The 24,412-nt window shown below is 40.5% G+C and overlaps 1 protein-coding gene across 1 annotated transcript in view; it reads left to right on the top strand.

Moving 5' to 3' along the window:
* MICOS10 (mitochondrial contact site and cristae organizing system subunit 10) overlaps positions 1 to 23,583 on the top strand; it is a 29,793-nt gene extending 6,210 nt beyond the window's left edge. Inside the window, exons 2-4 of the mRNA XM_081055882.1 lie at positions 18,295 to 18,342; positions 20,693 to 20,802; positions 23,329 to 23,583. Of these exons, the coding sequence (XP_080912008.1) occupies positions 18,295 to 18,342; positions 20,693 to 20,802; positions 23,329 to 23,343 (173 nt within the window). The 3' untranslated portion in view covers positions 23,344 to 23,583. The remainder of the gene's footprint in view (positions 1 to 18,294; positions 18,343 to 20,692; positions 20,803 to 23,328) is intronic.
* The last annotated feature ends 829 nt before the right edge of the window (positions 23,584 to 24,412 follow it).

Below are 24,412 nucleotides of genomic sequence, written 5' to 3'. Positions count from 1 at the left end.
TGAGTGTCGGAGGCCCGTCCTGGCTGGCTGTGATCTCTGACCAAGTTGACATCTGTGTGACAATGGCCAGGGCCTCAGTTGCATATTTGCAGGAGGAAAATCTGATTCCAGTGCTTCCTAGATTCATATGGAGGTCCTGGGAATCCTTAATGTGACTTGAAAAGCATTAAAATTGGTGCTGTCCCTTTCCCCTGCTTTTCACTCCCACCGTTAAGAATATGGTAAGGGATATCTAGTGTTACTAATCCGGGGATTGGCCAGGAACTCTAAAAGGGGAAGGAGATGTTATGGTTGCGGGTGTGGTTTCCCAAGCCTCTGATACTTTGCTAAAAAAAAAACTGTCCTTGCAAGCCAGGTGTATGAAGCACAACAGTGTTTTTCATTTTCTTAGTAACGAGGCAAAATGCAAGCCACGGACATTTATAAGCAGCCCCTAGAATGTATTCCATTCGGTGGACTATGTATGGTAGTTCACATGAAAAGAAAACCTTTTGCTTTTCTTTTCCCTGATTTTTTTCCATGAGAAACCAATGTGCCAATAAGTACTTCTCTGTGCCTGTTTTCTCATCTGTAAAATAATAGTACCTCCCTTTGAGACTTGTTGCAAGTAAAGAATAAATGAGATAACTTCTGTAGATAGATCAGTTAGGACATTACTTGTACTTGATAAATATAAGCTGCATTAGCAATCATAAGTTCAAATAACACATTTGCTCTGATCTCGGCTCTTGTGGGTGGTGTGGAAGCCTGCCAATCAGTCTTCCAGTTTATATATATAATAGTCACCGTTTATGTATGTACTTAATATCAGGGATTGTGGAAAGCTGGGGTGGGGCTCGGGGTGGTATGCGAGACGAATGGACACTGGCCTACCCTTGAGAGGCTTCTCTTCGTGAGGAATGTGTAAAGGAAGTGGTGACATTGGAATTTCACCTTGGGAGAATATGGAGGCGTGAGTTAGTAGGTGGACCAGGTGGAGGACTGCATTCCAGGCCCCGGGAACTGTCGGGCGATGTCCCAGAGGAAAGGGAGACTGGCTCCTTCGGGAACGACGGTGGTGGCTACCGTTGATTGAACACGTACCATGTGCCAGAAGCTAAGCATGTTACATTTTACATGCAGTGTCTCGTGTGATCCTCAAAAGTCCTGTGGGGTATTTTCCCAAATTTTTGTGTGTGTGTGATAAAATATACATAATAAAATTTACCGCCTTAACCATTTTTAAATACACAGTTAAGTATTAAGTGTAGTATTAAATACATTCATAACGCTGTGCAATCATTACCACCATCCGTCTCCGTAACTCTTCATCTTGTAAAACGGAAACTCTGTACCCGTGTAACAACTCCCCATTCCGACCGCCCCCAGCTTCTGGCCACCACCCTTCTTCTTTCTGTCTGTGATGTTGGCTGTTCTAGGGACCTCAGGTACGTAGAATCATATAGTGTTTGTCTTTTTGAGACGGGCTTATTCACTTTGCATCGTGCCTTCACTTTTCATCCATGGTATAGCACGTGTCAGCATTTTGTCCTTTTAAGGCAGAATAATATTTATATGTATATATATATGTGTGTGTATCTGTGTACATCTGCATCACGTTTTGCTTGCTCATTCACCTGTCAGTGGACACTCGGGTGGCTTCCACGGGTTAGCTCTTGTGAATAATGCTGCTGTGAACATGGGTGTACAACGATCTCAACTATCTCTTGGAGACCCGACTTTTAATTCTTTGGGGTAAATACCTAGAAGTGGAATTGCTGGATCGCATGGTCACTCTGTTTTTAAGTTTTTGAGGATCCACCAGATTGTTTTCCACAGCGGCTACACCATTTTACATCCCCACCAACAGAGCACAGGGGTCCCCGTTTTCTCACATCCTCACCAACACCTGTTATTTCCTTTTTTGATAGTAGCCATCCTAGTGGGTGTAAGGCAGGATCTCTTTGTAGTTTTGATTTGTGTTTCCCTAATGCTTAGTGGTGTTGAGGAAGCTTTTCATGTGCTTATCAGCCATTTGTATGTCCTCTTTGGAGAAATGTCTGTTCGAGTCCTCTGTTCATTTTTGAATCTTTTTTTGTTGTTGCATTTTAGGAGTTCTCTGGATATTAATCCCTTATCAGATATATGATTTGCAAATATTTTCTCCCATTATGTGCGATGCCTTTTTTACTCTGTTGATGCTGTCTTTTGATGCACAAAATTTTTAAATTTTCGTGAAATCCGGTTTGTCTGTTTTTAACTTTGTTGCCTGTGCCTTTGGTGTCTGAGCATGAAAAAACTCTTTCTCCTTTACGCTTATACTCACAGTCCTTTTGGCATCAAGCGAGTGGGTTTTCCACACCAGGCAATTCTCTGACACCAGCTGAGTGTCCTGTCATTCAGTTCAATTCTGACACTAAGTGGCTTTAGCACAGACCCCACAGGTTAAGGGCTCAGTCCCATAAGACTCCCCTGACTTCAGATACCAGTCATAAGTCCAGACTGTTACCTGTGCTTCTGACTGACTGGCTCTGAATCAGAGCTTCCCACGACCCCCTCCTAGGGTTCAATAAGTTGCTAGAATGGCTCACAGGACTGAGGAAAGCAGTTTACTTACTAGATGACCAGTTTATTACCAAGGACGTTAAAGAATATGAATGAACAGCCAGATGAAGAGTTGTGTAGGGTAAGGGCCTGAAGGGGTCCCCAGAGCAGGAGCGTCTGTTTCCGTGGAGTTGAGCTGTGCCACCTGACTGGTACATAGATGTGTTCACCAACTTGGAAGTTCTCCATACTTTGGGATTTTTATGGAAGCTCATTACAAAAGTATGATCAATCATTAACTTAATTTCCAGCTGCTCTCCTCTTCTTGGAGGATGGAGGGTGGGGATGAAAATTCCAAGCTTGGCTGGGGTTTTCTGGTGACCAGCCCCCATCCTGAAGCTTTCCAGGAGTCCACCTCGATATGAGTTCCCTCATTAGAACAAAAGACACGCCTGTCTCCCAGGAAATTCCAAGGGATTCAGCAACTGGAGACAGATATATATTTTTTCTACTATTTTACAGTGTTGTATCCAAAAATCATTGCCAGATCCAGTGTAACAAGGCTGTGTTTTCTTTAATAGTTTTAAATTTTATATTTAGGTCTTTGATCCATATTGAGTTAGTTTTTGAATATGGTGTCAGGTAAGGAAGGGTCCAACTTCATTCGTTTGCATGTGGATATCCAGTTTTCCCAGCACCATTTTTTGAAAAGACTGTCCTTTTCCCCATTGAATGTCCTTGGCACCCTTGTCAATCATTTGACCATATATGCAAGGGTTTATTTCTTGGCTCTCTATTCCATTGGTCTGTATCTCTGTCTTTATGCCAGTATCACACTGTTTTGATTACTGTAGTTTTGTGGTACAGTTTGAAACCAGGAAGTGTGAGTTCTCTGGGTTTGTTCTTCTTTTTCAAGATTGTTTTGGCTATTCAGGATCCCTTGAGATTCCACATGAATTTTAGGATGGGTTTTTCTATTTCTGCAAAAGATGTCATGAGATTTCAATGGGGATTGCCTTGAATGTGTAGATCGCTTTGGGTAGTGTTGACATCTGTTAACAAATATTCTATGGTAAGGATATACCACATTTTCTTTATCCATGTATCAGTTAATGGATATTTATGTTCACACTTTTTGGCTATTACAAATTCTGCTTTAATCAAGTGTGCAAGATTTTATGTGGACATAGGTTTTCATTTCTTTGGAGATGTAACTAGGAGTAGAATTGCTGGGTTGTATGGCAACTCTGCATGGCATTGAGAAAAACCATGGAATGTTAAGCTGAAGAGTAACATGGCTGAATTTCTGATTTGGGAAAGATCACTGAAGCAGCATGAAGAGAATGAATTGGAAAGGGCCAGAATGAAGGCAGAGAGGTGGTAGTATTGCAGAATCATGCCAGAGATGATCAAATTAGAGGAAACCAGAAATAAGATGAGGGCAGAGGAATGAAATGGAGACAGAAGCAAGGGTGATAGTACAGTGGTAATATTTACAGAACTTGAAATGCATGCTCATGAGCGGGAGCAGTCAGGGGTGAGGCCAAGCTGATGTAAACGGATGATGGTGTTGTGGGTGATGAATAGAGGCAGGAGGGGAGCCCCAGTAACATTCATTTCTGGTATGCCTTGAAATAGGTCATGCGTTATATGCAGTTCAGTCAGCATGATGGCAGTTACCTCTTTGCCCTCCATTTATATCTTCATGAAAAGACGAGTTGGCCTTGTTCCTTCCTTGTTTAGAAGAGGATAGTAAATTACTTAGTAGCCAACCTGCTTAAAATTAACCAGCAGATTTCATGTATTCATCCATTAATCAATTAAGTGTAGTTAAATTGATTGTTTCAGGCCATTTTAATGTTTAAAAAATACTGTGATGAAAGAGGTCTTGAATATAGTTATGGAAAAAGAAAGCCAATTATTGTTTTTAAGTATCAGTTCATCTGATAAATGTGGGTTACCACAAAGTTTTGGTGGCTCACTAAAAATTGCCTTTTCGTGGCCTGTGTTTGCAAACTGATACCTCTCCGTTTCGTGGAGTGATATCAGTTAGGCTAAACTAAAATACTTCAAAGGGTTTAGGTTGTTTATAGGTTTGGGTTTCAAATTAGTACATGTTAATTGTTGAATTAGTAGCCACATTTTGCTTGTTACATGTATTTCTAAAGTGTTTGTATGTATTTCTAAACAAATGTAAAAATACTTTTTCTATTTGCAGCATCAATATGAATAATGGAACATTGTGATCTTGCTAGAGGAGAATTTTCTGTTAGTATTATGGAATAATGTAATTAGGCACTGTATGGAATTTGAAAACATATTTAAATTTCTGTCTGGCTGTGGTTTTATGCTTTCCTAAAATGTGGCCTGAAACAGTTTATTAGTAAATATGCTGAATTGCTTTCTCTGGCAAGTGCATTTTAGTATTGAATCCAAGTAAAAATACAAATATTTACTTATAAAAGTCATTTGGTGTGGTAATATTTTTACTACGGCCATTGACCCACTAGTGAAATGTTAGGGCATTGCTAGATTGGATCCTGTTTATTTAAAGGCCAAGAGAGGGAAAGAGAGAGGAAGCTAACATTAATTGAATGCCTGTTATGTGCCACCGTATTTGATACACTAACATATCCCTTTTTACTCTCCTAGCAACTTAGTGAGGAAGTTTATTTGTTTTTCCAGCAAGAAAAATAATGCTTAGAGATATTTATAGAAATTGAGAAGCTGATTTAAAAATCTATATGAAAATGTAAACAATCCAAAATAGCCAAAGCAGTTTTTGAAAAGAAAAACAGAAGTTGGAGGGATAACATTACTTGATTTCAAGACTTACTGTAAAGCTATAGTTAATAAGACGGTTTGGTACCGGGGGAGGGATACATGCGTGGATCAGTGGAATCAGCTAGTGTCCAGAAATAGACCCAGAAATATATGGTTGATTTATTTTTAACAAAGCTCCCAAGGTAGTTAACAGGGAAAGGAAAATCTTCTACAAATTGTGCTAGAATAACTAGGTATCCCTATAGAGAAAAATGAGCTTCATTAAAATGAGCTTCATTATCATGCATAAAAATTAACTTGAAAGGATCACAGACGTAAATGTAAAAGCTAAAATTATAAAACCTTTAGAAGAAAACATAGGAGAAAAATTTTTGTGACTTTGAGTTCAGAAAAGATTTTTGAGGTCACAAAAAGCAAAAAGTCAGGAAGAGAAAAATTGATATACTGGATTTGGTCAAAACTTTAAACTTTTGCTCTTTGAAAGACACCATTAAAAAAACAAAAAAGGCAAGTCCCAGAATGGGATAAAATATTTGCAATACTTAAAGGACTTGTTTTCAGAATAAATAAAGAAGCCTTTAAATTAATCATAAAAAGACAACCCATTTAAAAAAATGGATTAAATGTTTGAAAAGATTCTTTGTTTTAAAATTTTTTATTGGGGAATATTGGGGGACAGTGTGTTTCTCCAGGGCCCATCAGCTCCAAGTCCTTGTCCTACAATCTAGTTGTGGAGGGCGCAGCTCAGCTCCAAGTCCAGTCACCATTTTCAATCTTAGTTGCAGGGGGTGCAGCCCACCATCCCATGTGGGAATTGAACCGGCAACCTTGTTGTGGAGAGCTGGTGCTCTAACCAACTGAGCCATCCGGTCGCCCCTGAAAAAATTTTTCACAAAAGAATTTATACTCATGGCCGAGAAGCACATGAAAACATGTTCAGCATCAGTGGTCATTAAGAAAATGCAAATTAAAACATAATGAGATGCCCCTGATCATAGGTGTGTGCCCATTAAAATAGTTAAAATTAAAAAGACTGACAAGAGGGGTAGTAGATTGGGCGGGGAGTTATCACTTTGTGAGGAGTGTAAATGTCTAACTATTACATTGTTTTGTACACCTGAAATTAATTAAAAAAAAACACCTGACAACACTGAAGGTTGACCAGGATGTGGAGCAACTGGAACTCTTGTATACAATTGATGGGAAGGAATCATGGTACAATCACTTTGTAAAACTTTTAAGTGGTTTTTATAAAGTTAAACATACCATTTAGTCATTCTATTCCTAGGTATTTACCCAACAGAAATGCAAACATGTATCCATACAAAGTCTTGTGTATGAATGTTCATACCAGCTTTATTCATAATGCCCCCAAAGTGGAAAGAACCCAGATGTCATCAATAGATGGAGGGATAAACAAAATTCAGACTGTCCATAGAGTAGGATATTCAGTAATTAAAAAAAATAAAACAGAAAACTACTGACACATAGAACAGCATACATACATTTCAAAATAATTATGTTGAGTGAAAGAAGCTAGATGAAAAAGAGTATCTATTGTCCAGGGTTTTGGCACAAAGAAAGAGCACTCTCATCCTCGGAGACATTGTGTGTGCAGTTCCAGACCACTGCAGTCAAGTGTCGTGATAAAACAAATCATCGTCTTTTTCCTGGTGGAGGGTCTTGCCTAGGATTTGTTGAAAACGTACCATCTGTGAAGTGCAGTAAAGCAAAACACAATAAAATGAGTTGTGCCTGTATATACTGTATGATTCCATTTATAGAAAAATTCTAGAAAATGCAAATCACTCTGTCATGACAAAGGAGGTAAGTGGTTGCCTGGCACCAAAGGTGGAGGGATGGATGGGCTGCAAAGGAGCACAGGGAAACATTTGGGGAACGGGGGTGATAGCAGTGTTCTTTTTTTCTCTCTCTCTTTCCTTCCAACTTTGTCCTAATGGGTTACTAGCAGTATTTTGTTTCTTGATTATGGTGATGGTGTCACCGGTATATATATCTATCAGACTCAATTGAATTGTACACTTTAAAGCAGTGTAGTTTATTCTACATAAGTTATACCTCAAAAAATTATTTATAAACCAAAAAGATAAAAAATGAAATGAAAATGAAAAAGATGAAAAATATCCGTGTTGGTGAGATATATGCAACCAAAACCCTCAGACCAGCAACTAAAAAAGATGGGAAATGAAGAATATAAGAAAAAGGAACAAACAATATTTAGAATGACTTTATCAAAAGCATCGCTCATAATTTCAAGGTCCTTTTTTTTTTAACCAAATGCATGCTTGTAAAAAAAAAATAAGACAAACTGTATTACAAAGGGAAAGTCCATTGGAATCGATAACTGTTAACAATTTAATTTGTCGTTTTAAAAAGTAAGAAGTGGAGAAAGTGAATTTAAAATGCTTTTTAGACAGCATGACATGAACAAGAAATAAAGGATAAACTTGAGTACAAATGAGGAAGAATATAAGATACGAGAATAGGAGTCAATATTAATGGATAATGGGGAGTTGAATAGAAAAATGGTGCAAAACACATCTGGGAGAGAGGGCAGGTAGGCAGGCAGATCACAGTGTGGCCGAAGGGCTTGTATAAAATTATACAGACTCTCCAAGTTGCTTTAATTATGCATCTTCAGGTAGAATTTTTAAAGCTATTTGATTAATAGTGTACAGCGTATATGGGAGGAATCGGAATCCAGTGCTTTCACTTCAGATTTCTTTATCCAATCTAAACCTGCATTAGAATGCTTAGGATAATTTAGAATTATTGTAACACTGACATAATTGTTGACAGATTTGTAGACTTACTTAACTTTGACAAATGTTTACAAGTTAGAACAAATGTTTCTGATTGTTTGTCAGAACCTGCACATATAAACCACTCAAAATTCCTGTTTGATGGATTCTAAATGATTAACTGAAACAAATGATTTAAGCAACATAATTCACTTTTTACTAGGAAGGTCGTACTAAGAAAGCTTCTAGTTTCTTGGCATCATTTCAGATCACTAAATTGAAATCCATTAGTTGTAGGAATTTTTTGTGTGTTTTTTTACGATTTCAGCATGGGCCTATATGTGACAAACCCTGAACTTGCAAGCTCATAAATAGCCCACTCTGATTAGAAGAAATACAGTGTATATTGTTCCAATCATACATTGTCTTGGCATTAAAATAAATGCTGTTCATCTTGTGTATTCCCAGAAAAGATTGGCTGTGACCATTGAAAAATAACTTATTTTTCTCCTTGTTCCAGCTGCAACTTGAAATTCATTGTATTTCAGCCTATAATTTCCTTTTTAGAAGGGTTTTTCTTCACTTCCGTTTATGAAAACTAAATGCTTGGTGTCTTAAGGGGTGCAAGCCCATTGGTTCGGAAGGGTTATTTATGGGGCTTTGTAGACTAGCGATGCCTTTAAGAAAGACTGTAGAATGCTGCTGTAATATAAAGTCATCTGGGTGCTCTGTCCTGGCCTTACAGTCTTGGGCGCTTGATTAGAACCAGATTTGAACAGCAAAGAAAAAGTTGCTTGCTCACGAAAGCCCCAAGATTCAGGCGAGTCCTTCCGCCACCTTTGCAGTGCTGATTTGGGATAGTCACCATTTGCACCAACAATACCTTAAATACAACCACTGGATCCCCTTTTCTGTCTCTATCTGTCTTGTTCACGACTACGCATAGCTTTACCGAAGGTCCGTTATCTCAGAATCATCAGTACATGTTGTCACTCCCACTCCTCAGGAGTTCCTGATCCCTGGTCAGAGTCATGCTTTAACCTGCACCGCTACCTTAGACACCGTCTTTTCCATTTCTGCCTAGAACGGAATACAGGGAAGGCAGAGGAAGGGCGTTGAGGAGAGACCAAAGTGTGGAAGACAACATTTTTTTCAGTCAGATGAGTAGAAAAGAGAATCTGAGGTCCTTGTGGTCCATTTCTCGTGCCACCTCCTCTCCCCCTCCCTTCTCTAGCCCTCCAGGATGGTTTGAGTACCCTGCTGTAGTGCTTCTAGTACATCCTGTTTCTGTCATTGTACCTTGTATGTTACCAGTAGGAAGTTACCATTCTCCAGGGCCTAGCATAGTGCCTGGCACACAGTAGGTTCTCAGTTTGTATAACTAAGGAAATGCCCACACATAGTGTTGGCCAGGATGAATTTTGAAAGGTGTTTAGTTTCCTTTGGTAAGTCACAATTAATGATTATAATAGCTTCCTATGTCTGTGGGGAGGCTACCCTGGCAGGATAGCATGGTGACCAAGGAGCAGGCCTCTGGAGTCGAACTGCCTGGGTTCAAATCCCAGATGTGTGACCTGAGGCAAGTTACTTAACTTCTCTGTATCTCAGTTTCTTGGCCTATAAAATGGGGCTAATAAAAAGAAGGTTGCTGTGAGGACCAAAATGAGATAATTTAATCCTGAAGCATACATTTCTAGTGACTGCTCTTTATTTAATACTGTACGGCCTTTCTGAAAACTATCGATGCTGCATTTTTATAAATCAAGTTACATTGCAGATTTATTAAGAGAATTTGGTATTAAAAGGTTACTCGGTGACTTATGAATAGCACCAATGTTTTTACAGTTATCCAGGTAGAAGTTTTCAGCATTTTCTTTGACAGCTTTCCCCACTGCAGCCTCCAAAAGCCCAGATACACATACATACACTTAATCAGTTAAGTCCTGTAAATCCTGCCAGCAAAATGTCTCTTCCTTTCCAAGTAATCCTACACACCTTAGCCAGATGAATCTTCCCAAAGCACAGCCTCAGTCTTGTTAGCCTGTTACAAAACTCTTCAGGGACGCCCCCTGCCTACTGAATTAAGTGCTGTGTGGACTCGTTGGCCCAGCTTCTGGCGCCTTCAGAATGGCCCTCACCCCTTCCCAGCCTTATCTGCTGCTCTCCAGGACATGCCTCATGCGTCAGCTAGACTGCCCACCGCCCTCCAAAAAAACCTCTGGCTGTTAAAAGTCTACTGTTGAAGACCACTCAAATGCCACCTTTTTCATTTTTTTAGTATTACATTTATTGGATGACACACCTCTTTCTTAAAGAGTAAAAAAAAAGTCTTCCCAGCTAAATGTGTTCCCACCGTCCTCCTCTGGACCGGCAGAACATGTTCCCCTCTCAGGGCGCTGAGGAGCTGCCCTCGTCCAGGTTCCTCACTTATCCCTTCTTGGTCACAGGCTGCCCAGGAAAGAGACTGCCTTACTTATTTCTGACCCTGGTTGGACCCGGCACTCTTGCCCTTCAGTGCTCAGTAAATATTTAAACTTTGGATTTGTTCTTGAAATGCTTTTTGTGGGAGAAGACAAGTACAGTTACTATGTGCGATGCACTGTTCTTGTAAACTTTCTACACGTTATGCTGTTTCGTCCTCACTGTTCCCCAATCCGGGGTAGGCACTGATATGTTAGTATTCTGATTTCCATATGGAAAAACTGATGCCTGGAGAAGTTATATCATTGACCCAAAGACTGAGACACAACTAGTAAGTAACCTACCCAGTGTTCTCAATCATTTTTAACCTGGCTTCCCCACTCGTCCACAGTGTCTTGTAACTGAAGTATAAGCACGGGGGAACACTGCCCACTTTTCAAAGAATCAACACTATGCACTTACTTGAGTGATGTGCTCCAAGAGTAAAAAAACTGCTACTTAATAAATGCTAATAAATGGCGATCAAGTAAACCTGTAAGGAAAAGAAAATATTGGTACTTGTTTCTCCCTTGAATTTTTCATTTGAATCGGGAACAGGCAACCATGTAACAGTATAATGATCAAGGGAGCCCTGATCCTTAACATTTGCTCACAAGGATGAGAAGAATCCAGTCACTGATGTTGATGAGGGGGTAGAGGTGTTGGAGGGGTTGGGAGGGAAGGGACTTGCTGAAAAATAACCTTTCGAGCAGTTTGAGTTCGTTTGGGGTCATTTGTCAGCTGTCAGCCCACTTGGATTCATCTTATCTCCAGCCATGCACAGGGAAGTATTTCCCAGCTTCATTTGTTGCCTGTTTCTCCTTGATTCTAAGTAATTTCAGCTTTTTATTACCACTCCTAATAAGTCAGCATCTGTAGTTTCAGTTGTTTTCTTGAGGGACTGAAGAGTGACATAGTCATAAATTACCCGTGCATCGTGGGACAATCCAGAAAGACTTTGTTGTCATAGGTAACAACAAAGCGGTCCCTGCTGCTATGCTGACCTCTCCGTGAGGTTTGTCTAAACCCCTGTGTAGGAAAGAGCCATCTGTGACTTTGGAGGCAGACGGCCTGGGTTTGAATTCTCCTTTTGTAGTTGCGTGTGCTTGGCTTAGCCACTTAACCCTTCTATGTTGTTTCCTCTTCTGTAAGAGAGGATCACCATACAGCTAAAAGGTGGTTCTGTGGAGCAAATGATGGGATGTATGGAAATGGAATACAGTGCCTGACACTATAATGTTAGTACCTCCAAAGCAGCCTACCCTGCCCCCAATAAATACAGTGCATTTTTATTGTGTTTATTAGAACTTACTTCTGGCATTGTTTTGGTCTTCCTTTAATAATTAGTTTTCAGAGCTGCTTCTCATTTTCCTACATACTCTTCCCACACGTGAATTGACTGATTATATTTTCATAAAATGCGTAAACCTGTGTTTCTTCTTTTGCGCAATCTTGGAAACTAGTTATGGCCGTCAGGATTCTGAAAGTTGGAGCATGTGCTATATGCACTCATGTAAAAGGACCCTTTTGTGAATTTGGCTTTTCTTGAAACAGAGCACACCAGTAGTGCTTTCCACACTTACCTTCCCTATCTGTACTCCTTTCTGCTGACTGGTTTGCTTGTTCTGGTCGGAATGCTGGCAATTGCTGCCCACCTGAGAAATTCCTACAGATGTTCCAGCCTCTGTCTAGTCTGGATAAGCCACAGGAAGGTTAAGGTCTTGTAAAATAGCCACCTTCTTAGTCTATTTCCTCTAGACCCTGCAGCAATGTTGACTTTTGAGAAGCTGATTAACACAGACCGAGTTTACCGTCTCTGGGTCTTTGGTCTGGCACACGTTCTTGGTTAATTCCCAGGGCTTGACATTTACACATGGACACCTGGGACAATCTGTCTTTGCTTCAAAGGATTAAGTAACACAGTTTGGAGCTGACTTAAAACTGTTTTTTTCCCTCATAAATTGGGCCCTGAGTATCTTTCATAAATCAGGAATGTTTCTTGGAAATGTAATTCTCACTAAACTTAGTCCCAAGGGTACTTTTCTAGAAAAGCTCGTTCTTGTTTGTCGTAACAAATGCTCTTGATGATTGTAATAGCATTGATAGAAACATGATTGACCAGGAAAACATGCCCATTATATATAGGTCAATTTGATATTAATCCATGTTCAAAGCATAAAAATAGCTTCATGAAACAGACAGCTGTAGGAAAATTGTTTATATTTTAAAGCAAAGTGTTCTAGTTCAGCAATGAACCTGAAGGAATCCCCCCATTTAAATATGTGAGGGTGCCAAAAAAATGTATACACGTTTTAAGAAAGGAAAAAATAATTACACTGATGGTAACCACTGTGAGCACCTCTTGTAATTGCAGAAGTCAAACGTGACTTGTATTCATCTTTTGTTCTCGGGATATATTGAGTATTACAATTTCAATACAGTGTTTTCCTTTCTTCAAATGTAAATACATTTTTTTTGGTACCCTCTGTATATCAAAACCTGATGTATTCCTAGAAACAATTGCTAATGCCAGTGAAATATAGTCAACTATGCAAAGAGTGGGGGAAAAGGTTCTGATTTTCAGCTGTGGGTCACCCACAGCGTGATCCTAAGTGAGTTGTATTTCAATTAAGAGGATTTACTATTGCATTGCACTTTTGACTTCTTTTGGGTTTTGTTAGACAGGTAGCAGAGCTTACTAGCACTTACTGAATTGTGTCAGACACTGCTCGATACCTTACATTTTCCTTACACAGCAGCCCTCGAAGGTTGTTTTCACTTTGCAGATGAGCACATTGAGGCTGGGCGAGGTTAAAGCATTGAGCTGAGGTCAGAGTTAGCTGGTAAGGAGTCGAACAGGGGTTTGAACCAGGCCTGTCTCCTGTAACATCAGTGCACGTGCCGGTCCACGCAGCAGGAGAGGAAGGAAGCCTGTCGTTTTTTGGAAGTTGTACCTTGCAGACATTTAAGAGTCAAGTTGTTTGGCCCAGGGCTTACAGGATCTTAAAAACTTGCTTGTAATTCCTGTAGCTCTGCATACTTGTAGACTGCCAATTGAATATGGTAAAGTATTTGCTCGTACATCTTGATGTAAGTTATTATCAAAGTAAAATAGAGTTGCTTTGCAATTTTAATTTTTAGATGAGAATCAAATTGATCACTATACATTAGGCTTATGAATTTAGGTGCTTGGTTTAAAGTGTTAACTGTAAGCTGGAGTGAGATCTTAATTATCACATAAATAACATACTAAACAGACCAATAAAATGGGTCTGTGGTCTTTTTTTTTTTCACCACCTCTGAAATTTTATAGAAATCTTTTCTAAGAGAATTTCTGAGGATTTTTTTTTCTGTGCCTCTCTGAATGGTGAATTAGTCCTCCTCAATTGAAAATCCATCGGCCTGCGCCCTCCACAACTAGATTGAAGGACAACGACTTGGAGCTGATGGGCCCTGGAGAAACATACTGTTCCCAGTATTCCTCCAAAAAATTTTAAAACAAAAAAAGAAGAAGAAAAATAAAGAAAGTCCATTGATAATTGCACCATTGACTCAGTTGATACTGCAGGCGCACCTATTGCTCTGACTTGTTCTGTTTAGGGGCTGACATCCAAAGTCCCTTTGTACCCCAAGACTGCAGTCAGGTTATGTAGCCTGTTTGTTAATTCTTGCTGATTGTTTGCTTCCCGATTATTTGCAGTGAAGTAAAGCTTTATGGTATGTGGCATGGTCAGAGCACAGATTTTTCTAAATAAAGTTACGTTGACTACCTGGAAGTTGTCCATATGTCACAGTAATAGCCATCAGCATGTATTTCCGCCTCTTACACAAACTGGGGCTTAAGGTGTATACTGGCATACTGCTGTTGTTACTCTTTTACATTTGGTATAAAATCCACTTGGGCATAAGATAAGGCAATATTTTGCATGTAGTCAGTGGGAGTGCGTTCTGTTGTGTTATTAAAATAGTATCGGATGAACTGTTAGGGAGTTGCTACTTCCTAAAAATGTGTTTTTATCTAACCAGCCAGTTTTATGCTGTCCTTTTGGGCACTAAGCATGCATTAAAGTGCAGGGTTAGATGGATTTGGAGTAATTTTGTTCTGAAAGAAATGGTGCCAATTCTTTTTCCTCTCCAAAGAAATGGTTTCAGAGTATGGGCTCCTTGCCTGATGTCAATTCCATAAGGCTCCTCTGTTGTGGGTTTTTCTTTTTCTTTCTTTCTTTTTCTTTTTTTGCCTTTTCCCCCTCCTTCCCCCATAAGTGGACTTTGCCATGAGGAAGATATGTACCTATAATCAGGCATTTCTTTACTTTTAGGGTTATTTGTCATTCCAGACAGCATGAACCAAAAGAACAGGCTTGAGTGGGGGGAGGCAAAGTTATATAAACTGTATTCATAGTTAAATATTTGCTTCCAGGGAAGGTGAAAAATGCTTTGTACTTTTCTTTTGGCTTTTTTCCTCTAAGGGAGCTTGTCATGCAGCAACAGAAAAAAGTGGCCAAAGGCAGAGAAAGCTCTTCTCTTTTCCATGTTGGTTTGTTTTTATTGTAAGACAGACCTTTCATGTTTTATTGTTATGAAGTTTAAACCTGGCCTAGAGGTGCCAGTCTTTAGTGGAAACAGCTGCAGAGTTGGTGTCCCCTGATCAGGTGGGACTTTCTTTGAAGCAACATGTTGCCTTTTAAAAGAAAATTGAGCATGTGAGAACTTGAACCTGTAAAACTCATCAGCAGTTCCACCATTGTTTCTCTCTCTAATAACTGAGATAGCTGACTTTAAAACATTGGCATTTAAAAATCATTTTTCGCATTACTTTTTTCTGAAGAGAATATTCTTGTTATTTTGTGTCTTAAAAACACAGAAATGGGGGAGGTATCGCTTAAGAAGTAAAGCTATAGCGGCGCAGTGTAACTCGTATCATAGAGCACACTCCGCCTTTCGGCGAGTCTGAACTGTGATTGTGAGCTCATATTTATACTTAGAGCTAAATGTCTTTCTGAGGAGCAACATTAGGTGGTTGGGCATATACCTGAACTGAAATGAAGTCGAGAGGTTACAGATTTTCTACTCTTAATGTTGGCGGATGTTGACGCACTTCTCTCTCCTCTTTGTGGCTGAGCAATACTGCTAGAAGTGGCCTCAGCATCATTCTTGGTCTACTGTTAGGAAAAGCTGAGCATCAGAGAGCTTTCTTTCTTTGGGGGGAAAACAGGAGAGACAGGCATGGAGTCAGAGGGACAAGAAAAATGCTGAAATATTTTCCTTTTGGGCTTTTGATTTGTTTGCCAAAACATTGCCTTCCAGATGGAGAAGACCGAAAGCTCTGATTGTAAGCCATTATGTTTTTACTGGCCTACCTCCCCATCCCATCGCCTGGTTTGAAATCTGTCAGCCCGTCCAAATCCTTTACCTCATTTTCTAGTACCAATTTACTGTCTTACTCATCTTCCAGCTGCGAGGCGGTGAGGCAAGCCTCTTTGAAATTGAACCCAGTGCCATTTTATAAACCGAGCAACAGCAGAGCCTTGCCAAGGAGTGTCAGTCGCGATAGCCCCCATTTCTCTGAAGTTCTCGAATCAAGCCCACCAGGTAGACTTGTGTCTGTGACATGTGCGATCAGATTAGTCTGGGAATGAATCTGAACAAGCCCTTTTGGCCTTGTGTAGACTTGTTACTAGCCCGGTTGCCTAGCATTCTGGGCTGTTGCATGGGAAGTACAATTTATTTTTTGGCTGTATCTTACTGTACTGGCAGGAGAAATCTCGACGCTCCTGTTTCCCTTGGGAAGTAGTGATTGTTTGGGGGTTGAAATCATAGGGGAATCCAACGTCAGGACATAGTGGGTATAGTGGCTTTGGAGTCTGGCAGGCTTGGGCCCAGTTCACTGCTCTACCACTAACTAAGCAGAGCAAGTTGTTTTTTCTGCATCTGGGAAATGGGGCTAATACCGTATCACGTTGTTTGGTGTAAAAGATAATTTGGGGGGGGGGGGAAGAAATGTTGGGTTCTCCTGGGAAATACTGAAATGTTAGTTCCTTTTCCTTTTTATTATGTCAAACTTGAATAGTTTAACTGTTATGGTCTGTAAACTTACTGGTTTTCTACCATTTTATTAAATGATATGGAAATTGGGATAACATGAGTGATTTTCAGATATTGCATGTTAAAGTTGGGCAGCAAACCAGGACCTAATGCAGGTTCTATTGGACAGGACAAAGTAATGATTTTTAATTAAAATTCATATTTATATAGGATACAGTCATAGGAAAGAAAGATACACCATGGCCACACATATATGGTAGGGAAGAATTATCGGTAGTCATTCTGGGTAAATAGCATAGATACTTTCTTCAGGCCAGTATCAGCTGGCATGTCGCATAGGTGGATCAAAAAAGATGTGGTTTAGCTTCCTTGCTGGTGACGAAGTTCTCTGTTTTTGGAGCTGACAAGGTCAGGTTGGTTGACAGGGAATACTTTGAATATTCACACTGCAGTAGCCTAAAATCATGGTTAGAGAAGAAGCCCTTGGAATTTCAGTAGCACAAATTTGAAAACCATGAAGGCCAGTGAGAACTGGGACTTTTCTGTGGTGCTTAATGTAAAGGCCTTAGTCAAGGGTTATGTGTGCCCATGGCAGACAGTAACCAGAATGTTCCACAAGGTCTGAAAACAATTGTCAAGCTGATGAAAATAAAAGTCAGATTTGGTTCTCTTCCTTGGCTTGTATAAATTTTTTGATAATGGGAGAATAAGTTCATCTCAAAGCTTGGGACATGTATCACTACAGTATGTAAGGTGATTTTTTTTCCCCCTAAAGTGGTATCACAGACGAATATTTTTATTTTAATAGTTCTGCATTCATTTGAACATACCTTATGGAAAAATATATAGCTAGCATTCAATCTATGATTTCACCAATATCATTATTTAAGTTGAGGCTAAAGTTGTTTAATTAAATGCATCCATTGATTTTCTTTTTAAAAAGAAGACTAGTAAGTAAATAATTGTGTAGGTGATATGTAGATTTAGCAAAAATTGAATGACCAGCGTTTGAGAAATACTGGTAAAAATGAGGATTTGGTCTTTTTTTCCAAGCTCAGATTCTTGTGAAGTTTAATTTAAAATTCGATATTTAAAATGTATTTCTACCAGACCATTAAAATGGGTTCACGTGTGTTCTTTTATTTGGAAAGATAACGTGGTTAAATTGCCCTATGAGTAAACTGAGGGTAGGGGATTACTCTCCACATTTGGGACTTTTGAGGAAGTGCATTCCGTCTGTCTGGACGCTCTGACTTGTGACAACCTTTAGGAATTGTTCTGGATCACTCCTTTCCATCTTCCTCAAAAAGTAGCCATCACCCAAAGTGCTGAAAGGACAGACGGAGCTTCCTGTTGACGTTTTTATCTGATGTTCTGGCTGTGGCACCCCTACTCAGATGGGTAGGAGTGCCCCAGATGCTGGCGACTGTTCACAAGCAGTGCAGGGAGCATCTCCTCAAGAATTCTTGGCTTGTTCCCCTCCCCCAGACTTGTTTAGACAGAATGGGAAGACTTTTTATCCCCTATTGTGGGTAGGGGACCAACGGCATCTATAAAGCTCCTGACAGTAAGAAGGAAGGTTGGAAATGCAAAAATCAACTCTACCAAATTATGGGGGTGGGGGGGAATCTTTTATAGATGCTCACGTTTATGAAACATTTATTTTATTTTTGTCAAGTTACTATTATGAGATTTACCATGCTTTTTTTCTCCTTTGCAGGTACTGGTTTTGGATTAGGACTTGTTTTCTCACTTACCTTCTTTAAAAGTAAGTGTGCCATTTAACTCTTTTTGTTTTGTCTGATTGTCCTTTTTAAAAATTATTCATTTTTTTTTCAGTTACAGTTGACATTCAATATTATTTTATATTAGTTTCAGGTGTATAGCATAGGGGTTAGACGTATGATTTACAAAGTGATCTCCCCAATTAGTCTAGTATCCACCTGGCACTATACATAGCTGTTGCAACATTAATTACTGACTATCTTCCCGATGCTGTACTTTATATCCCTGTGACTATTTTGTAACTACCAATTTGTACTTGTTAATCCCTTCACCTTTTTCACTCAGCTCCCCAACCTCCCTCCTCTCTGGCAACCATCAGTTTGTTTTGTGTATATATGAGTCTGTTTCTGTTTTGTTTGTTCATTTATTTTATTAAATCATTACATATATGCGTCTGTAGCTAAGTAGGGAATTGTAAGTTGAAGACTAAAAGTGGGGTCTCAGCTTACACCTGGTGAATAACTCATCATGAATGAGGACTATTAGGGAGGGTATATAGGATGGTGTTTCTCCATGTGTATTTTATTTTATTATTTTTAATTTTTTTATTGAGGAAGGGGAACAGGACTTTATTGGGGAACTGTGTGTATTTCCAGGACGTTTTATTGGGGAACAGTGGTGTGTTTTTCCCAGGACTCTCATCAGCTCCATCCAAGTCAAATTGCTGTCTTTTCGATCTTAGTTGTAGGGGGTGCAGCCCACCATCCCTTGCGGGAGTCGAACTGGCACCCTTGTGGTTGAGAGCACGCGCTGCAACCAATTGAGCCATCTGGCCAGCTGGGAGCTCAGTGGCAGCTCTTTGACTTCATTTTAGTTGTGGAGGGTGCAGCTCACTGGCCTATGTGGGAATCCAACTGGCAGCCCTGTTGCCCGGAGCCTGCGCTCTAAACAACTGAGCTTTCCGTCCACCCCTCCATGTATATTTTATAGCTTTGTTGAGATATAATTGGCATACAATAAGCTGTAGTTATTTCAGTGTAAAATTTTAATATTTTGACCTATATATTACATGTATATAAGTGAAATTATCATCCCAATAAAGGAAATGAACATATCTATCAAAAAGAAAAAAAGTAGACCACCTCAGGGATGATGTAGATGCCTGATCACTGCACTGTACACCTGAAGCTGAACAATAATGAATGCCAACTGTAATTTTATATATATATATATATGGTTATAAGAAGTGGAATACAGCATTAGGAATAGAGACAGTGGAAATGTGGTGCCTGTGTGTGATGTCAGAAGGGTAGTAGAGGGGAGGGCTATCACTGTGTGAGGGATATACATGATAAATGTCTAACTAGTACATTGTTTTGTGCACCTGAAACTAATAAAAAAAAAAAAAGTAAGTGTGACTCTTACTACCTTGCCAACAGAATGTCCTCGTGCATACATACACATAGCAGGGACTCTTCTGGAAGGCTCATCTACATGGTCTGCCAACCCATCCATTTATGGGTTTGGGTAGGCCACTGTAAATGAGTTAGACAAAGAATGTGGACCCAGAAGAGATCAAAATGTGTTGTTGAACATCCAGAATTCCCCCTGGATGTTGAGTCAGAGTACCTGGTAACTATGATTTCGTTTCAAAAGCCTGTAGTTATGCCAGTGAGTCATTTGGCCAAATCTACATGCTCAAATATTTCTAGTTAATGATAATTTTTTCTAAAGGAACTTTAAAATGAGAGTTCTGCTGGTAATAAAAACAAGTGGACCAGAAATACATATGCTTGTTGGCCAAAAACTCTCCTAAGCAAAGGGTAGGCAACATCCCTTTCATTCTGTGGAAAAACTTCTGAAGTTTGAATATTGACCTCTTTCCCTAAGAACTGGTGGGGAATACATAACTAGAGAATCATAATTAACACAGAGTAGTGATATGAAATAATCATTTACAGTATGGGCATAAGTAAACCTCAGGACTTACTAGAATCAAAATATGTAAATATTGGTGAAATTCTTACACATTTAAAAAATTCAAGCCCCTGACTGAAAGGTGGTATTATTTGTGTTAATGTTAAGAAAATAGTTAAAGTGAGCAAATTATTGGAACTGATACAGAGAAGTTAAAAGGTTCAACTGTGTCTACTGTTTTCATATTGTACCATTACATAGCATAGGTACTTAATAAATACTTGCTAAATTAATAACTTTACTAATAGACTCCCTCTGCCCTTTTTTGACCATTGATGAAACATTGGCAAAATGTGGCATCATATGATGCGTGTTGAATATTTATTGAACGCTAAGCAAATGTATTTAAGCCAGAGAAAAAGCTGTATCTTCTCTTAACGGTTCCTGTTGGGATTTTTCCTTTTTCTGCTCACTAGGAAGAATGTGGCCGTTAACCTTTGGTTCTGGCATGGGATTGGGAATGGCCTACTCCAACTGTCAGCATGATTTCCAGTCTCCATATCTTCTACATGGAAAATATGTCAAAGTATGTACAGAATTGATCATTCTCTTTCCTCCCGAAGAAAAATAATTTTCTCTTGAGTCTCTGAAGAATTCTTCATAGTATATATGAGTATAATTAATAAACTGTGTGTGTCATGTGGCACCACTGAAATCCTACCTGCTCTTTGGCCTTAGGGATGACACTGCTTTGGTGCCTAAAGTCCCTCCCCTGTCCCCTGAGTGGCAGACGTGCATTCACATACCGTGTTTCCCCCAAAATAAGACCTAGCCGGACAATCAGCATGAATGCGTCTTTTGGAGCAAAAATTCATATAAGACCCGGTCTTATATTATATTACATTGTATAAGACCCGGTCTTATAATAAAATAAGACCGGGTCTTATATGAATTTTTGCTCCAAAAGACGCATTCCTGCTGATTGTCCGGCTAGGTCTTACTTTTGGGGAAACATGGTATAGACTCATATGTTAGCTGACTGCAACTGACAAACCTTTCTGAAAGTTTATCATTCTGGTAGATTTGCATTAAATATCTGTAGGTAGCACTTCTGTTCAAGGTCTCAGAGTGCCCTGTAAATGTCTCACACATACTCAAGCTAAACTGAAAGACTTCTGGGTCTCAGCCCCCGTTCTGCTTTTTATTGAAGAGGACGGCGCTTGGCTCTGAGTCCCACATAATTCTGCCGAAGTCCTTGTCTGCAGATGGATTTTTCATGATGCAGACAAGACGAAAAATTATAACGCATGCCTCGAGGGGAGAAGGTAGCCCGTTTGCTAACGTTTCTGTGTGTCGCAGCATTTCCCCTGGCCTTACTTCAGATGACTGATTACCGTGGAGTTTTCAGTGAAAGGATCACGGGAAACTGGGTGCTGAAGGCCAGAGGCGTGTGTTTATCTTTGTATCCCAGGGTCTGGAACAAAGTAGGCACTCAAACGTAAAACGAATGAATGAAGTAAATGGTACATGTATCCTATTGATGTGTTCACAGCCTCCGGCTTACTAAGGCGTCATCTTTATAGCAATGCAAAGTCAGCGAAGAACTTCACATTCCCTGGGTAGCTGGACTCATGCTCTCTAGGTTACCCTTAAGCTCGAATCGCTGTGACTTGGGCAGCAGCAGGAGGCTAGTGGCCAGAGCTCAGAAGCCGGGAGACCTGGGATAAGCCCTGGGCACTTGCTTCCGGTGTGATCTTGCGTTTTTCACTTCTGAGATTCTCTTTTCTGTCTATCAAGTGAGAGGGATAATTTCTACTTACGGGGTTGTTGTGAGAATTAAATGGGAAATGTTTCTAAGCTGTGAGGTGCTATATAAATAGAAATGTTGGGGCCTACCAAGAAAGGTGATTGACTTGTCCGTTGTTCCATCATAATAACAAGTAGAGCAGAAAAGGCGGTACAAGTGAGCGTCCCGATTTCTGCTCAAAAGCTGTCACCAAATCACAGGTGACCGTTTCCCACCGCAGCTCAGTAGCCTCTGTCGTAGAACCTGCACAGAATGGGAGCTGCCCAGCGACCATGTACGCGTGTTTGGAGAGAGGATTGGGAGCGGGGAGAGTGGGCCAGTTAGGAAGCCTGGCAGGCCTGTCGGCGTCCTCCATGTTCATGACCCAGCTCTGCCTCAGAGCCAGGGTGATGTAATCAGAGGGACAGTGCAGGAAGAGGCGCTGCTGCGTGGCACTGAAGCCGACGACAGGCAGTTCCCACTGCCCCCCACCCCTTCACTTTCTTGGCATCACAGCTGAATTTGGGAAAGAACCGACAGGAACAGGGAGAGGAGCTTCAGGATTTTTAATTGTTTAAAATGTTTTCATTGTTCCACACTGAGTTACCATGGATAATGGCTCAGGGGGGATTATATGCATATGACACACGTAATGGCTGGGAGTTACTGTGGAAAATATTGTTCCATTTTTTACAGCCTTGTGTGTACTGCTCCAAAATGGCCTTGTGACTTTATCTGAACTTGAGTCTGTGCTTCAGCTTTGTCATCTTCCATTCTCTAAAAAAGAGCAAAATCCCAGTTTGGGGCTTTTTCCATGTCATCATATTATGGTAATTGCCTGTTGAGTGCCTGCTGAGCCCTGTGGATCATCGAGGTGTTTTGTATTCTTTCTCTAGACCTCCCCCGCCCCATAGACATGTGAGAGGTTTTATTTTTCTCATGCAGAAGATGAGACATCTGCATCTTCCTGAGGTTAAGAAACTTGCCAAAGATCCCGTCACTAGTAGGCTGTTTGATTTTAGACCCATGCTCTTTCCACTCACCTATGAGCCATCCCTTGATGGGTTTTATGAATACAGTTCTCCAGGTACCGATTGTTGAGCCCTGTTCTGCTTCTTTCCCATTCTCCTCCCTCACAGGTTGGAGAGCCAGTCTTAAGAACCTGGGTGGGATGTTGACAGTTCTCTTGTGAGATAGTTTGAAAGCAAACAGGGTGGTAAGGTTTGGGGCCCGTAGGTCCCTTGGGTCTGACCTGCAGCAGCAAGTTAGAGAGGGCTGTCAAAATACTGCTGCACAGTTCTAACCTGAGTGTCCTTATTTTACCAGGAGCAGAAGCAGTGACTTTTACCTGAGAACATCCCAGTGGGAGGAAAAGAGAAATCATGTTTATTCCTCAGGAATATTGAAGTGCCCTGGAGTAAGCTGACATTCTCCTGTAACAATGTTATCAGCAATGCTTTAAACTCCAGCACAGTGTTTATGTGTTTGAAACGAAGTCTGTGTCTTGTTTTGTATTTTCTCTCTGAAAATTGCAAGGAGGTGGTCTTAAAAGAAATAAATTAAACAAAAATTGGCAGCCCAGTACATTGCCTGTATTTCTTCGCCTTTGGTCTCCGAGCACGAGGAACCCGCCTGGTCCCAGCCTCTCTGAGAACCTTCCTGTAACCACAGTCGTTGTGCATTCCTCCCCACTCACCCCCTAATGTGTAGTTCTTAGAACTGTTCCCACCTCGTAAATCGGAGGTTGGAGATTGCTGCTGCGTTGTCTGATGGAGGTGACAAATGTCTGGAGGGGCGTTGCCTTGCTATGGCAGCTCTTTACAATCTGTGTGTTGTTCTCACCCCTGGGCCTGGCAGGACACATTTCAGCTGTGCCTACTGCACTGAGCTCTGTTGGCAGAGTATGCTACCTGACTGTTGATGGCTCATTCCATGGATGTCACAGTTTCCCCCAGATTCATGGAGCTTGACCCAGTCTAGGCTTCAGCACTGGGGGCTTTATCCTAGGGTGGGGAGAGTGTGTGGCATCTCCACCTGGCTGGAAGGCCACATTTGGGGTTGATTTTATCTTCATGTGGCAGCTGACGTTTGAGGACAATAGGGCCACTTCTGATGCCCCTCTGACTTTATTCCGTTGGTTTCATTTGAACCAGGGAGGCTAGACAGAAACGTAGTATTAAAAATAAACAGAACTCCAGAACTCAGTGTTTCATATCTTCTTTCTCTCTATGATAAAATTACGATGGGCAGAACTTGATCCCACTTGTCCCTTTATACTGTAAATGTTGATGGAACACCTACCATGAGCTAATCACTGTTCTAGGCAGCAGGGATAAACAGATGAAAAGAGGACACAAGCGCCTGCCTTCAAGGAGCTTAGAGTCTGATGGAAAGACAGACATGCAAGAGG

This window comes from Rhinolophus hipposideros, assembly GCF_964194185.1.
Source record: "Rhinolophus hipposideros genome assembly, chromosome: 8".
Classification (NCBI taxonomy): Eukaryota; Metazoa; Chordata; class Mammalia; order Chiroptera; family Rhinolophidae; genus Rhinolophus; species Rhinolophus hipposideros.
This window is presented reverse-complemented; position numbering and strand designations above follow the sequence as displayed.